At 31.1% G+C, this 17,260-nt stretch overlaps 1 protein-coding gene across 1 annotated transcript in view; it reads left to right on the top strand.

Annotated features, from left to right (window-relative positions):
* The window catches only part of Noc1 (Nucleolar complex protein 1), a 79,120-nt gene that overhangs the window by 45,315 nt on the left and 16,545 nt on the right, over nt 1–17,260 (top strand). Inside the window, exons 6-10 of the mRNA XM_085806787.1 lie at nt 2,589–2,786; nt 4,044–4,298; nt 7,977–8,156; nt 11,969–12,115; nt 16,098–16,679. Coding sequence (XP_085662913.1) covers nt 2,589–2,786; nt 4,044–4,298; nt 7,977–8,156; nt 11,969–12,115; nt 16,098–16,679 — 1,362 coding nt within the window. The remainder of the gene's footprint in view (nt 1–2,588; nt 2,787–4,043; nt 4,299–7,976; nt 8,157–11,968; nt 12,116–16,097; nt 16,680–17,260) is intronic.

Raw genomic sequence — 17,260 nt, forward strand, 5'->3', positions numbered from 1 at the left:
AATCGCCGAAGTCCCGACGAGTCCGGATTAACGACTTTTGACTGTATATCCATAATTTATTATCTTACTCAATTATTTTCACTTATCTTGGGATTTTTGTAGGAAGTGACTCAGTTATATAGATAAATCTAATAAATAAAGGATGGAGTTGGAATTGAGTGGAGAAAGTCAAACAATTGATTTATCAGTTAACAGTGGAAGAGAAAAATTGCTATTTTCAACTTCTTGTATCATAATATCCGAGCGTTTCCACTAAATGGAGATGTTGCTTTCCAGCATTCTTCTCAGAGTCTTGTTTGTTTTAGCAAGAAAATTATAAAATTCATCGATCACTAAACACAGTGACTAAGCTTTGTGTAATAGCGATAAAAGTAAACAGTTCTAATTCCTCTTCTACTGTCTTATTTTTCTACTTATACTTTTTCTCAATCATCTCACTTCTTATTTTAAAATGTTAGGACAGTTCTTTTCTATTTCCTCATTCTATCCTGGGAAGCAATAAATGTTAGAAATTTGAAATATCTATGAAAATTTGTGGATGTACCAGATACGTCTGGTTTTATGATTCCTCAAAAAAAAAAAAAAAAACTGATGTGTACACCACATGACTTCCTCGTATGGAACATTAAATTTTACACATTTTTTCTGCACTTCATTAAACTTATTGAATGAATTAAATCTACTTTGACAATAGTTCATAAACCACAGTAGAATAAATGTGCTTTTTAAAATTCACTATATTTATTTATCATAGCGATACTCTGGTGCTAGGTTCATTTAACAGCGTTACATCTCATCCATTTTATAACTCAGAATGCAAAAAGATTACATCATCTGAAGAATTATCTAATCATTGCCACATGTTCTATTCAGATACTTTAATAAATCTAAAATGATGTGTAAAAGAAATTAAACAAATAAAGTTTTTCGCAGATGATTCAGCACAGCTTACCTAATGTGCATGCGCTGCTCTTGCAGTGCTACTCATACACTACTCTAGTGGGCAAGAAGACAGATTTTTCAGTGCACAAAACTGAAAGGTTTACTTTTGATCTCACTCAGCAAAAAGACACTGAAGGCATAGAAACTGAATTTGTTGTAGATGCTATGCTGACTCAATATATGGGATAATTTAATAGCTTAAATGATAATTTCAGAATGCATTAAGTATAATTTAATTCACAATAATAAAAGATGTTACTTTGTTGTCACTTAGTTTCTCTAGATTGACAACATATCCACTATTCTGCTAAGTTTCAAATGTAAACAAATATTGCTGCTGTGGCCAAAAAAATAAATTGGGCTTAGGCGCTCTTAAACAACTCTTTAATTGTTTATAATTCTACAACTATAATATGCAGGTTAACTAAAGGCATAAAAACTTTAACCAAAAGATAAGAACAACATAAATCATTCATTTTTGAAGCAAAAAATGCTAATTCACAAACATATAAGAATAAAGAAAGAAGTGTACATCTACATGTTATAGCAGTCTTTTATACAAAATTTCAACTTTCTGACACTCTCGTTTTCGAGCTGTGCAAGATACGTAAGTACGTACGAATGTCACTAAAAAAATATCTTCAGAATCCATTTTAAATGAGTTTTATGATTTTTTTGGGGGGAAAGAGTCTTTTATTCTGTCCTTGCATATGAATGCCACGCAAAAACATCGTTAAATAGCATTCGATAGCAGTCAAAATGAATATTTTTGTTGAAACATGATACCCGAAATTTTTCGTGATTACAATGCTTTCTTTTTACTTCATACAAGGAAGTAAAAGGGCAGGTCTATGATAAGTGATCTTTTGCATCTTATGACATTTTGATAAGTTGTTGCATCCAAGCTGACTATGCTCAGACATTTGGCAACAAAAATATTGGGCAGACATCTTTCTTTTCTAAAAGGTCAGAAATTAAATTGCAAAAACATATGCATTTTGTCTTTGCAGATCTGAAAGCTGGCTTTTGATCTTATAATCCCTAAGGAAAATACCACAGGTTTTTCTTTAACTAGATTTTAAATTCTAGTGAATTGTTTCACCTTGTTATTTGAATGTTAAGCTATATGATACCACAGAATAGTACATATTTTCAACTTATTGTGTCAGCTAGCAGACCTTTTGGTATAACTTTGATCAGAGTCTCATCTTTGCTTTGAAATGTACTGACCTGGTAATGAACATAACAGGTGCAAGATCATTCATAATAATGAACTTGAAACATAAAGTCATTGAATCATTCTTAAGCACTCTTATTGGCAGTTTTTGATGGAGATGCATTCTCATTCAGATCAGAAGCTTTGGCATTCCTATTAATGCATTTTTCAGGAACACTCTTTCTGTGGTTCCTTTTTTTCTTTCTTTATATTTTTCTTAGTATAACATCACCATAGACCTTGTCATTACAAAAATCTTACTTATTAAGGTTTTCAAAGTATCATTTATGATACTTTTGTTCCCTGGCATTTTATTTACTTACTATGCAAGTATATTTATAAATGAAATTATTTAGTAGCCCCTGATTGGTAAAACAATTTCAGTAATTTTATATTTATTTATTTATTTATTTATTTTTCCTCCTTTCAGTTTCTTCTTGAACGCTTAGTTAACAAAATTGGTGATCCTGTAGCAAAAATTGGCTCCCATGTGTGTTTTTTATTAGGGCAACTTCTTGTTCGTCATCCTAATATGAAAGCCATAGTTGTTCAAGAAGTGGAGCGACTAATATTTCGACCAAATTTAGCAGAAAGAGCTAAATATTATGCTTTATGCTTTCTCAATCAAGTATGAATTTTTATTTTTATATTTAGTGTTTCTGTGTACTTGGTATATTTTGTAAATAAAATAATACATATCAAATATGTTTCATTGGTTTAAATAAAGATACATTTAATGCTTAAAGTGCCATGATAATCTAATAATTAGATAATTTGATAAATTTATTCATTGAAAGAAGTTCAAATTACTGTCAGATTATTTTGTTTCTTTTATTATGTATATATTCAAAAGTTCCTATCATTTGAAAATTCCATATCTATATTGATAGTTTGTGGAGAATTTTCAAATTCTAGTTTAAAAACACATTTTAAAAATTCAATTTATTGAGTATGGAAGAACTGTTGTCATTTGAATCATCTCAGTTTCGAGTCTGAAAAATCATAGTTTCAAGAAAACATGTTTGAGTTTTGACACAGATTTGATTTTGAAAAAAATCATGACACCACCATAATAATTCTTATATATTCACCTCTTATATAAAATGTCTACAAATAATATAGAAAGTATAAAAACAAGAAAAAGTATTTTTATATTTTTCGTTAATTTTAGTACAATAAATTTGTTCCTACTTAAATTTGAATTAGTGCTATTTTTCCCCCAGGAAGAGTTTTTCATACTGTGAGGAAAGTAGGGGGATTAAACTGTTATTTTGCCATTAGCTCCAGTAGTTTTGTAGCAAGAAGACATTTTATTTTATGAAATGACTAACATGATTGACCCGAGATTTTCTCTGTAGGCTAAATTAGTTATATAACTGATCCTGTCTAGTATCACTATGAATATTTGTCATGTAGTTTGTTCATAAAAATTCCTGATTGTAAACCGATCGCCCCCCTTTTTTTTAAAGTTCATAAAATTTCTCATGGCTTATAATTGGTATCATGCAATCACACAATTTTTTTAAATTTATTTTAGACTTCTGATTTTCTTGAGGTCAGTTTACAGTCAAATAAATACAGTATTTCTCAAAATGTATACATACTAGTTTAAAACTGTTAATGATAATTCCTTTTATTGAAGTGCTTAAATTTATAACTTAACGTAGACTAACTACTATAGGCTATTTCATCATTGTATCTGAATGATATTCAGTGCATTTCTCATGGCTTATAGATTTAGCCACGAGAAAATCAAATTTATAGTAATTTAATAATTCAATGATAAAAAACTATTACCTCATTTTCTTTGTTTTGCTGTCCAAAATAATAATATTTAAATGTGTAAAAATAGTATTATGAAACTTATAACACCTCTTGCATTTAGGTTATTTTAAGCCATGAAGAATCTGATCTTGCAAATCATTTGATCATGATATATTTTAGCCAGTTCAAACTTTTTGTAAAAAAAGGTGAGGTAGACACTAAAATGATGAGTGCCTTATTGACTGGAATTGCTCGGGCATATCCATTTGCAAATTTAAAAGACAATGTAATTATGGATCGATTAGATGCCATGTATCGCCTTGTTCATATGGTCAGCTTCAATATTAGCATTCAGGCATTGATGCTAATTTTCCAGGTAAGTGATTATTTAACATTATTTTAAACCTATAGTTGTATTTGAATATTTGATACATAATAATAAATCAAATACTTCACTTTTGTAAATTTTTTTGTTAATTTTATGTTATTATTTTAATGAGATTTGATTCTATGAACCAAATTAATTCTTTGAACAGTTTTGAACATGTGTCTGAAAGGTTTCCTTCATTCTGATTTTTTTAAAACAATTGATAGTTTTATATTCTTTTTGTTTATAATCAAAACCCATGTAATTAACATAAAATCTGCTTTTTCAACCTCTCTCATCATATTTTATAGATTTACTTGCATGCATTCAATTTTTGCTGTATTTTTGGTATATATAAAATATATTTAACATTGACACATATTTCATATATGATATTATTTATGGTTTTGGCAAAAATAAGCAAAACCTTCTGAGTAGCACCTATTTTCAGATCTGGTTATGGAAAGCTGTATTTAAACAGCATTTTCTTGTTACATTTGCATAATGAATTACTTTAGTCTGTTTTCATGCCCTTTCATTTTTAAGGTAATATTTAGAACAATAAAGAAAATAAAACAAAATATTTTAAATAATAAGATAATGTATAGCAAATTACAAAAAATCTCATGGCAGGATAAAATGCCACTCAGGGGTTAAAAAAAAACATTAAATGCACATTTTGGAAGCTTTAGCTTTTGCCTATATTCTAGTCCTTAAGTTGCACATTAAGCATGAAATACGTATAGAAGAAATGTGTAGTGATTACATTTTCATTTCAAAAGTTTATAATGCTTCAATATGCATTGGAACCTCACTTTTAATGAACATAATTTGTTCTGAATCTTACTTGTAATATGAAACACTCATTAAGCAAAACAATTTTTTCCATGGGAAACAGTGTAAAATAGGATAACACATTCCATTCTAAAAAAAGAACTGAAACAAATTTATAGTAATATAATTCATTATTTACAATAAATCCTTTCTTACAAAAAGTTGTAAGACATCTGTTTTAGCCTAAGCTTCAAAATTTGGCAAAAATAAGGCACAGTGTTATTTTTAAATAAATTTATAGCACACATAATTGCTGGTTTATCAGAGTGATGCTTCTCATCGTAGGATGCAGCAGTTTCCTATGCTTTCAGCATCTCCCTTATTGTCATTGGAAGATTGTTCCTCTGTGTAAGGCTATTGTCTCTTATGAAATTTCTTACTGTGGTACAGAATGTAGCTCCATAAGCTCTTCTGTAGTCAGCTCCTGGCTGTGCGCTTCCATTAGCTCCTTGATGTTGCTGTAACACAATCCTGAGACACAATCTTATCTAATAGGGGGACCAGAAAGTAATGTCACTTTCTTACATTAAATTCAAACGAATACAAGTTTTTATTTTTAATCAGTAATATAATCACCCTCATTATCAACAACCTTTTGCCATCTAGTGTGCAGATTTTCAATCCCGGACCGATAAAAATCAATTGGTTTTTGAGTAAAAATATCTCAAGAGGACATTTTGGACATCATCCAAATTTTCAAATTTTTTGCCACTAAAAAAATGTTGTAGGGATTCGAATAAATGGAAATCCAATGCTGCGATATCGGCCGAGTATGGTGGGTGAGTATGGCAGTACCTCCCAACACAATTCATGAATTTTTTCCAGTGTTCGTCTTGCATTGTTGTATTGCAGAAAGACACCTTTTCTGTTGACAATTAATATTTTTCAATTAAAGATTGGTTCACTCCATCCAATTGTTCACAATAAAGGTTTGCATTAATAGTTTTTTCAGGTTTCAGCAATTCAAAATGAACAATTCCGCGAATACTCCATCAAACACCCAGAAGCGCCTTTTCCGCATGTAAACCCTTTGTAACCCCTATTAAAACTGCCTTTTGAATTTTGGATTATCATATAGGAATTATTTTTTTGTCTCCACTAATCAAACGATCAAAAAATGGTTCTGTATGGTGCCATTGAAGCAATACATTGCATGTGATAGATAGGTTGGCTTTGTTCTTTTCGGACAGATTATATATGGAGAACTCAAACACCTGCTTTGCTTATTTTTCCATTCTGCTTTAAATGTTCTTGGATGGTCAACCAAGGTTGGTTAAGAGTGTTTGACATGGATTTGCTTCCACTTCTGTCCTTGGCATGTTGTTGTCAACATGCACAGAAACGACATTACTTTCCGGTCCCCCTATTATTACATGCTCCAAACCTCTCTAAGTCATGTTTGATAATGCTTTGTAGCCAAAGCTTCTTTCATGGAAATGAGTGTTTTCTTGGTGACCCCTTCTCATGCCTTGTTGTTCATCTTGAGGCAGACAATGATGTGAAAGTGGTCTTTACAAAACTCTCTCATTCAGTTATCTCAAAACAACACTCGAAGAGCGCTTTAATATAGAGCTTCTTAAAATTTGAAATGCTCGTCCATAGGCTGCAGTTAATGAGTGGAATTGGGAAACAGGAATATGATTTTTCTGAATTTAAATTCTTCAAGGATGTCACTTTCTAGGCCTGGTGGATGTGAGAAGCATTGATCCATAACAAGCAAGGCATGGAGCAGCAAATTCATCTCAAGCAGATTTTTTTTACAGATATACCAACAATTTTTTATGGACAGTTCATTGGTCCAGTCTAAAAAGGTAACACATTGCCCTTGTTTCTTTGATGGCTTATGGATTATTCGAATGGTAAACAAGCAATAGGTTAATTTTCAAATTGCCACTTGTATTTGCACAGAACAACAGCATGAGATGCTCTTTCATTGGTTTGTGGGCCAGCAAAGCCTTCTTCTCTGCTGTAATATAAGTTTGCTTTGGCCATTTTTTTCCAGAAGAAACCTGCCTCATCACAATTAAAAATCTGCTGTGGCAGATAACTCTCAGAATTCACAAGCTTCTCAAACATGCCATTATCTGCTGCCTTTTATGTCTGAGCTTAGTTCTTCTGTGTGTCTCACAATGTTGTGGATGCTGGTTTTTCTCTTAAATTGTGGAAAAGCAGATGTACGTAGCCAGTACAAAATAAATAAAGAAAGAAAGAATGTAAAAACATTGTTTCGCAGATTATATGATGAAATAATTCTGTGTAAGGTATTTTGATGAAAAAATATTTTAAAATTGATAATAATATATCTCAAGATTGTTGTAATACTGAGTGTTAGTTCTAAAAATTAATTGGTTAATGAAATAGATTAAAAAGCACCAAGATGAGTAAATATTTACTAACTTAATACCAATGTGGATAAAAACTTTTCAGAGGTTTTGTTGGTTTAAATGAGTGCTACGTTTTATAAATTAGTTTAGTTGCTAAACATAACACAACATCTCCCTTTTTAATAGATTCTGTTTTTTTTTTTTTTTTAATTTTAATTTTAAACATTATTATTAAAAATACAATCTAAAAATTGTTCCCTGTTGTTTTTAATGCAGTTTATTTTTTAAAATACAAAAACAAATTATGATTGGAAAATATGTAGTTTCATGGAATGTATTATTACGAATATTCTGCTGTATTGTTAATAATATGCTTTAAAAAATTTGTGAAATAAATATAATTTGATGTTTTTCCTCTTTTATAATTATTTCCTTAAAGTATCTTACATAGAAAATTTTACACATTTAAAATTAGAAGAAATATACATGCACTGCTGAATATTATTATATTAAAAAAAAACTCTTTTAGGTTTTGGATTCTAAAGATTCAGTTTCAGATAGATTTTACAATGTGTTGTACCGTAAACTTTTTGATCCTGCTTTGAACAGCAGTTCTCGCCAAGCAGCACTTCTGAATCTTCTTTATCGAGCTATGAAAAAAGATGTAGCTGTTGTCAGGGTTAGAGCTTTTGTAAAGCGACTTCTACAGGTAATAGTTTGTGTTCAAAATTTATTTGTCTTTTTCCTTTTAAAGTTTTTAAAAATTTTTGTGCTAAAATAATGAAAAGATTAATTAATGTGTAACATTTTATTCTTATTTGTAACAACTATCATTTTGACTTATCTTACTTGTCTGATAGTGAGACTAGTCCGTGAATTTTATCTTGACCAAGAGGCAAGGGTTATGCCTATTACTGACTTGAGCACCTTATAGATAAGAGTACAAATTTGGCTAGCTCTGTTCCAATTTTAAAGAAGAATCTCTTGGAGGATGGATCCGAGGATCTCCCACCCCTCTTCATCTTCTACCAACCTTTTAAAGTCTTTCTGTTCTACAATTTTTTAAGGTGCCTCATGCCGCAAAGACTTACATCCCTGCATTCTCTGGGATTCAAATTTAGACCTAAAGCTATGGCAACTGGCACCCCTGCCACATGGTAACAGAATGGCACATAAAAAATATAATTAGATCACACAACTAAACATTTTTTTTTTTTTTTTTTTTTTAAGGAAGAAAAATTTCTGATATATTTAGAAAAGCAGTGTATTGTAGTAGCATGATTCTTTAATTATTAATTTCAGTAAATATTTCATTAAAAATTTTAAATTATGTTAAAAAATATGAAATATTTAAAATTTAATGTTCTGTTCAGTTAGAAATTCCAATCTTAATGCATTATTTATATAGTTCTTTCCATTTTAGATAACTATGTATTTGAAAATTTTTTTTGGTATGTGTTACACTCATATTGCCCAACTACCTAAAGGTTTAGACTAGAAGAGAAACACGCTAATGTGACAATCAAAATCGTAAAAAACAACCTTATATTTAGCGTAGGTATAATGAAACACTCAATCGATTTCGAGGGCAGCTAAAGGTCCCTCCTCATCAGGAGAAAGAAATACATAGAAAGAAGAAAATAGGAATCACAGAAACACGTGGTGCTTATCAGCACTGCACGTGGTTATAACTAGATTTTTAATCAGAGTTGCACTGGCCGCCTACTTTTACTGAGCCAGGCTGTCTGATCAAGCATAAAGAAATATTAGCGAAGTTAAAATAGGGAGCGAGGGCAAATGCACATTACGCTCAAAATCTGAACTTCAAATAATGGAAAGCAACCACTGAACGGATTTTTATACCCTCTGGTAGTACCAAGTGCGAGGAGGTAACGCCATCTATCGGCAAAAATAATTGAATTAAGACAGTAGAATTTTAAAGGCATTAGGAAGGACTGGATTGGACTTCAAATCATTAACTAAACTTTTTAAATCTTTGTGAATGTGAAAAGCCTCAAGAAAATCCAATTCGCCTATGGAAGAAGCCTTTTGGATGATTTTTGCAGACCCAAAATCAAAATTATGGTTAAAAGTCCAGCTATGATACGCTATTGAAGACTTGTTAATTTCCCCTTTTTTGACATAAGATTCATGTTCCTTGATACGAAACTTCAACGCTCTTTTTGTTTGGCCAATATATCTTAAACCACACTGACATGATATACTATAAATTCCCCAAGAATTCAAGACAGAAACGCAATCTTTTAGAATCGAAGGGTGAATTTTATTAATAGGGGAGAAACCGACTCGAAAATTGAATTTCTGGAGAATCCGTGCAATTTTATAGCTAACAGAAGGATAAAATGGAAGCACGACAAGGTCATTGATATTATTTCTAACAGTGGAATGTCTTCTTTGATGGGAATCTGAAAATTTTTTGACGGCTTTATCAATAATCACGGGAGAAAATCCACGGTCAATCGCAACTGCTCTCAAATAATTAAGTTCATTGGTAAGCAAAGATTCAGAGGAACAAACTTTTAGCGCGCGGAAAACATAATAGTAAAAAGAAGCCATTTTTTGCTTAACAGGGTGGCATGACTTGGCATGGGGTGGTAAACAAACTGCAAAGGGTTTACGGTACACAGTGGTGCTAAAATCGGTTTCATTGCGGATTATAAGAATATCGAGGAAGGGGAGGGAATTGTTGGATTCAATTTCAAGAGTGAATTGGATGGCTGGATCAATTGAATTCATAATAGATAGAATCTCGGATAAATCCTCTTTATAACCGTCAAAAAGTGCGAAAGTGTCGTCAACATACCGAATCCAAAGACGAAAAGATAATTTATCAAATAATTTCATCTCAAAATAGTGCATATAAATGTCAGCAAGTACCGGACTGGGAGGAATCCTTCAACTTGACGAAAATATGCATGTTGAAGGATTGGCTATGGGTAATCCTCTCAGTCCGGTACTTGCTGACATTTATATGCACTATTTTGAGATGAAATTATTTGATAAATTATCTTTTCGTCTTTGGATTCGGTATGTTGACGACACTTTCGCACTTTTTGACGGTTATAAAGAGGATTTATCCGAGATTCTATCTATTATGAATTCAATTGATCCAGCCATCCAATTCACTCTTGAAATTGAATCCAACAATTCCCTCCCCTTCCTCGATATTCTTATAATCCGCAATGAAACCGATTTTAGCACCACTGTGTACCGTAAACCCTTTGCAGTTTGTTTACCACCCCATGCCAAGTCATGCCACCCTGTTAAGCAAAAAATGGCTTCTTTTTACTATTATGTTTTCCGCGCGCTAAAAGTTTGTTCCTCTGAATCTTTGCTTACCAATGAACTTAATTATTTGAGAGCAGTTGCGATTGACCGTGGATTTTCTCCCGTGATTATTGATAAAGCCGTCAAAAAATTTTCAGATTCCCATCAAAGAAGACATTCCACTGTTAGAAATAATATCAATGACCTTGTCGTGCTTCCATTTTATCCTTCTGTTAGCTATAAAATTGCACGGATTCTCCAGAAATTCAATTTTCGAGTCGGTTTCTCCCCTATTAATAAAATTCACCCTTCGATTCTAAAAGATTGCGTTTCTGTCTTGAATTCTTGGGGAATTTATAGTATATCATGTCAGTGTGGTTTAAGATATATTGGCCAAACAAAAAGAGCGTTGAAGTTTCGTATCAAGGAACATGAATCTTATGTCAAAAAAGGGGAAATTAACAAGTCTTCAATAGCGTATCATAGCTGGACTTTTAACCATAATTTTGATTTTGGGTCTGCAAAAATCATCCAAAAGGCTTCTTCCATAGGCGAATTGGATTTTCTTGAGGCTTTTCACATTCACAAAGATTTAAAAAGTTTAGTTAATGATTTGAAGTCCAATCCAGTCCTTCCTAATGCCTTTAAAATTCTACTGTCTTAATTCAATTATTTTTGCCGATAGATGGCGTTACCTCCTCGCACTTGGTACTACCAGAGGGTATAAAAATCCGTTCAGTGGTTGCTTTCCATTATTTGAAGTTCAGATTTTGAGCGTAATGTGCATTTGCCCTCGCTCCCTATTTTAACTTTGCTAATATTTCTTTATGCTTGATCAGACAGCCTGGCTCAGTAAAAGTAGGCGGCCAGTGCAACTCTGATTAAAAATCTAGTTATAACCACGTGCAGTGCTGATAAGCACCACGTGTTTCTGTGATTCCTATTTTCTTCTTTCTATGTATTTCTTTCTCCTGATGAGGAGGGACCTTTAGCTACCTAAAGGTTTATTTATTGTTACTGTGTGCTTACATTGATTAGATAATATTAGAATGCGTTCTTTAAGAGAACCACGATTGATTAAAAATTCAAACAATCTGTATTCTTGTGTACAAAAACTGTGAAATCATGATTGAAAAATATGTATCAAATATATTCTTAGATATATATTAAATCATTAATGGGAAAACTATCATTTTATTGTAATTTTTTTAAATATTTTTTCTTAATGAATAGGTAGCTCTGTATCAAGCTCCAAACCTTCAGTGTGGCATATTAATGCTTATATCGGAAATCAATAAAATTCATCCAGATATTTTAGAGACTGTGCCATCATTTCAGTCAGACAGTGACAGTGAGGAACATTATTCAGATATCTCTGATGTAAGCACGTTTTGTTATTTCATGAATTTTCAACAAAGATAAAAGTTTTCTGTATATTCTCTAAATGTAAAAGAACTGAATGTTGTACTTTAGATGTATTTATAATAATAATAAATTTTGGAAAAAAAATTCATGTAAGTATAAAAGTCTTTAGCCAAGGAAATCTTTATAGTGTTTGAATGTTATAGTAACAGTTATGCTTGATGAAATGCATGTATAAATCATTTGTTTTTACGACCAGTAGTAACTATTTGCAATACCAATACATGAGTTATCTTTTTTTTATGTACTGGTAGCTACGAAAAAAAAAAAACTTTTTTTGCATATGAGCTCCTAGATGCATTGTTCAGCAAGCCAGAATGCAATTCAAAATAAAAACACAGTAAAGTATGAACTCAGTTGAATAATAAGAAATGAGTTCTTATCGTTACAGTTACAGCAAACAAATTTTGAGAATATGTTATATACATATATTACAGTTGATGTGTGACTGGAACCTTTCGGTACTGTTCTGTTGTCAGGACTGGGTCCAGAAATGTATGTATGAATGCATGCATGTATATATGGATGGATGAATGTGTTCATGCATGCATATATATAAGTACACTGTGCAAAAAAGGGAGAAGGGAAAAAGAAAAGAAAAAAGAAATATGACAGTTTTGTATCTCCCATTCTACTGGGCCCATTGATGAAATGCAAATTGTGTTTTCCATGTCTCAAAAGCTTGACTTAAGATGTATATTAGATTCATATATAGCATTGTTCTAACATAGGTATTTTGACACAAAATCAGACTTTTTCTGAAATGTCATGCCAATGTTTTTCTGTATTTCGATTCTATGAGTCAAATTATGCCTAAATATTAAATTTTGTAAAATTTGGTGTGAAATTTGCGGAGAAATTCAAAAATTTCTCTTGGTGCATTTTTTTCAGTTTTAACCAAGAATAATTCACTTCTTAATATATGGCAACCTATTTTCCTTTCCCTTCCATTGTGCAGGAGTGGGAAAAAAGTCACATCATTCCTACCTTTTTATGTTATGCATGAGTGGAAAAAAGTAACACTGTTCCTACTTTTAAAATCATTTTAACTAAGTGCCTAAACCACGTTTGATGTTATTATTGCTTTCAACAAATATGCCAAATTTCAAAACACACCAAAATATAAATTCACGTATATCTTTGGAAAATTTGAATAAAAAACTATAATTCTTTTGCAGGTATGCTTAAAAATACATCTACTTTAAGCTGATGATAAAAATTATATAGATCATAATTCAAAGTTTTTCTCAAAAAATTTATCAAAATTATTTAAGAATACAAATTTTAAAAATAAATCATAAAAAAATGGGTGAATGTTATTTGGAAGGAAACTAAATTTTGAAATGTGAAAGAAAGAATGGAAGTTTAATAAAAAGAGAGATTAATAAATATATACCAAACTCAATTAACATTAAAGAGCTGAAATTTTGAGAGCTAAGTTTTTAAAAATTACTCATTCAATTTTTACAAACCTTGGCAGTGTGGCATAATTTGAATCATAGAATCGAAATATGTAAAAAAAAATGGCATGTCATTTCAGAGAAAATCTGATTTTGTGTCAAAATCCCTATATTAGAACAATGCTATATATAAATCTAATACAATCCTAAGTTGCACTTTTGAGACATGAAAAATTCAAGTTGAATTTTGTCAATTGGCCCAGTAGAATGGGAGTTATAGAACTGTCCCCCCCTTTTTTAGCACAGTGTACATACATGCATCTATGTGTGTGCACATACATACACGTCTGAATCCAGTCCTGATGACAAAAAGAGTGCCAACCTTTTTTCCCTCATTTTCACTTCTCGTCCAATTATTAGTGCATTTGTGCTTGATCTTTTTTTGAGTTACTCGCACTATTCCAACACCATTTGAAGTTTCTTCCTGTTTGGATCACATTACAATGGCTAGTATATAGCTGTGGGAAATTTTTGAATTGTATTTGAAACTATAATCATAAGAACTTGTTTGTTGATGTACACATCATTCTCATACATATCTTTTATGCTTATAATATTCTGTTGTAACCAATGGTTGTAAATGAACCCCAGAGTAAAAGACTGGTTTGCTGTTTGATTAAGGCAACAATTTTATATTGTTTACTGAGGGAGAAAAGATGTTCATTATTACAGAATATTCAGTACTTTTCTTGAAAGTATTAAGATTGTCATGAAATTTGTATTAATATATTTGTTTCAAATAGAAAATATAATGCAATCAGTTTTTTTTTTTTTTTTTTTTTTTGTTGTTGTTGTTGTTGTCTAAGGGGGCTTTGTCCCTGAAGGACTACTGTTTTTGTTTTGCAGTTTTGCATCGGAACCCTATAAACGGCATATCACTTTTCAAATCGTTTCCACCAAATACTATTGCCCTGTATGATATTTGAAGAAATGAAGAATCTGCATAAATGTATGTGTGTTTCTCGCATTGTGATTACCTAGAACCATCCAATTTTTAATGACGTAATCCTACTGCGAATATGGGCATCTGAAAGCCCAAATTTGGAATTTGTTTTATTATCGATTTCATATTTTCTAAAACTTTAATGAATTTTTGATTAACAAACTCAACGATTTAAAAACGAGCAATGGCAACACTCTACGGGGGGGGGGATCTTTTTATCTCCAGCACACAGAATTGTGTATTGCAAATTCTAAAGATATGCTCATTTTAAATTTATTTTGCGACATTGCTGTTGAACTGAGTTTTATGGTTTAAGTGTGAAGAACATGATATTTAATAGATAAAGGAAACACACAAAATGTTTTAAAAACGCCCCTTTAGACGTAATTTAAAATCTAAAATGTTTCTCCTCTTTTTAGTCCAAAGGGATTTGAATCCCGAAGGACTATTAGTTTCGTTTTGGCATTTTGCGTCGGATGGATAAATGTCGGTTCACTTTTCAAACTGTTGCCATAAAATGTTAGAGTCCTGCATTATATTTGAAGAAATTAAATAATGAAAATCTGCGTAAATGTATGTATATTTCTCACATTGTCATAAAATAACGGTACATAGAGTCATCGAATTTTGAATAATGTAATCCTCCAACAAATATGAGCATGTGGAAGACCAAATTTGAAATTTGTTTTATGATCGATTTCCTATTTTTTAAAACTGACGAATTTTTGATTAACAAACTCAAGGATTTCAAAGCGAGCAATGGCAACGTTGTGCAGAAAAAACATTTTTATCTCCAGCGCGTGAGTCTCTGTATCGGAAATTCCAAAAATATGCTCGTTTTAAAACTATTTTGCGATATTGCTGTTGCACTGGATCTTATGGTTTAAGTGCGAGGAACATGATATTTAATAAAGAAAGGTAACACACAAAATGTTAAAAAACGCCCCTTTGGACGTAATTTAAAATCTAAAACATTTCCGTTGTTTTATGCACAGTTCTGCAAATGCAATGTCTTTATTATTACTTTTACTATTTAACCATTTCATACTTTTATTTCAAAAAAATAATATATGATTGCCTGTGTTAAATATCTATGAAATAGGGCTTATGTATTATTATTATTTTTTTAATATGATGGAATCTTTTTTGCGTAATAATGGAATTTTTTAAAGACTGAAAGAAGGTGTATAATTTTTAGATATATGTTAAAAACTTAAAACTAGACAGTTACTTATTACTACACTATATAAGAACACTAATCCCAGGTCTATAAACTTGGGAATATATCATCAGTAACAGGTATGAAATATATAATTAAGATTTGATTTACAATTGTTTGACACTATTTATAATCAGTATCTAATCTGACAGATAATATCTAAAAGTGCAGTCTGTGACTTTTAAAATTAGATAAAATGATTTATAAATTAAAAATCAGTTCTTGTATGTATAAAATCAATATCTACTATCTTAAGATTGCATAGTATTTATTGTAAGTTTATGTTTAAACACATGCCTATTTTCTGTTTTATTTTAGGAAACTGAGGCTAATCCTAGACCTAAAGGAGAACAAGACAAAATTATTCCAGACTCAAAACCAAATATTGGTTCTTGGGTTCACAGAAAACGAAGGACTAAGAAAGAAAGTTCAAAATCAGTTTATGATGTGAACTGTCGAAATCCCCTTCATGCTAGGGCTGAATGTGCTCATTTATGGGAATTACTCTTCTTGAAAGATAGTTTTCATCCATCTGTGTCATTGTTTGCTCATCAGATTTATAATTCTAATGAAATTAAATATAATGGTGATCCTCTGATTGATTTTACAGTCGCACGTTTCTTGGACAGATTTGTGTATCGAAATCCTAAGAAACTGTGTGATAGTCAATTAAACACTCACACTAAAGTATTTGGAAGTCGAAAGTTAAAAGCTAAATCTTCTAAACTTTTACCTATAAACAGTGAAGAATACCTCCAACAAAATGAAGAAAAAGTTCCAGCTGAAGAAAGGTATATTTATCAATATTTGCACAAAAGAGCTGCAAGTGGGAAATCTACCAAGCAAGATTCTGATATTGAAAGTGTGTGTAGTGAAGATTTTCAGAAATTGATAGATAATGTAAGTTAGTTTACTGCTTCAATATATATTTAAAATATTGTTTTTTTATGTATTGTGCATAAAACATATAGTAGTATGACTTTTATTCCAAAAGAGCATGCAGTTAAGAGTAGTTTTACAACATGTTTTGATTACTCACAGGAAACTGTAACATTAAAAAAATATATCAATCTGTGTACTTGGGCATCTAAGGTTTCAAATATTTCTGATCATATGACAGGTGGATGAGAAATTTTGGTACATTTTTTTTATATTGGCCCCTAATGATAATTGGCAATTTTAGATTTGTGCCAAGGTCTCAGCTATGATTTCGCCAAGCTCATGAAATGTGAATATAAAAATAAATAATAAAATATACAATAATAACAACAATAATATTCACATATCATTTCATAAGAATATTTTTAAGAATCCTTATATGTTTTATCGCATGTAATTGTTCCAGTCAACTGCAGCACTTTCACACATATTAAATTATTTGTTGCAGCATTTTGTCGACGTCAATTCCTCTGCTCAAAAATACATAAATCCGATAGCAGTAACGAACAATATTCTCGAACTGCTGAAGCAATTTCCAGCAC

The sequence above is a fragment of the Stegodyphus dumicola genome, chromosome 12, assembly GCF_044657685.1.
Source record: "Stegodyphus dumicola isolate Sdum_Otavi_A_Nest chromosome 12, ASM4465768v1".
NCBI lineage: Eukaryota > Metazoa > Arthropoda > Arachnida > Araneae > Eresidae > Stegodyphus > Stegodyphus dumicola.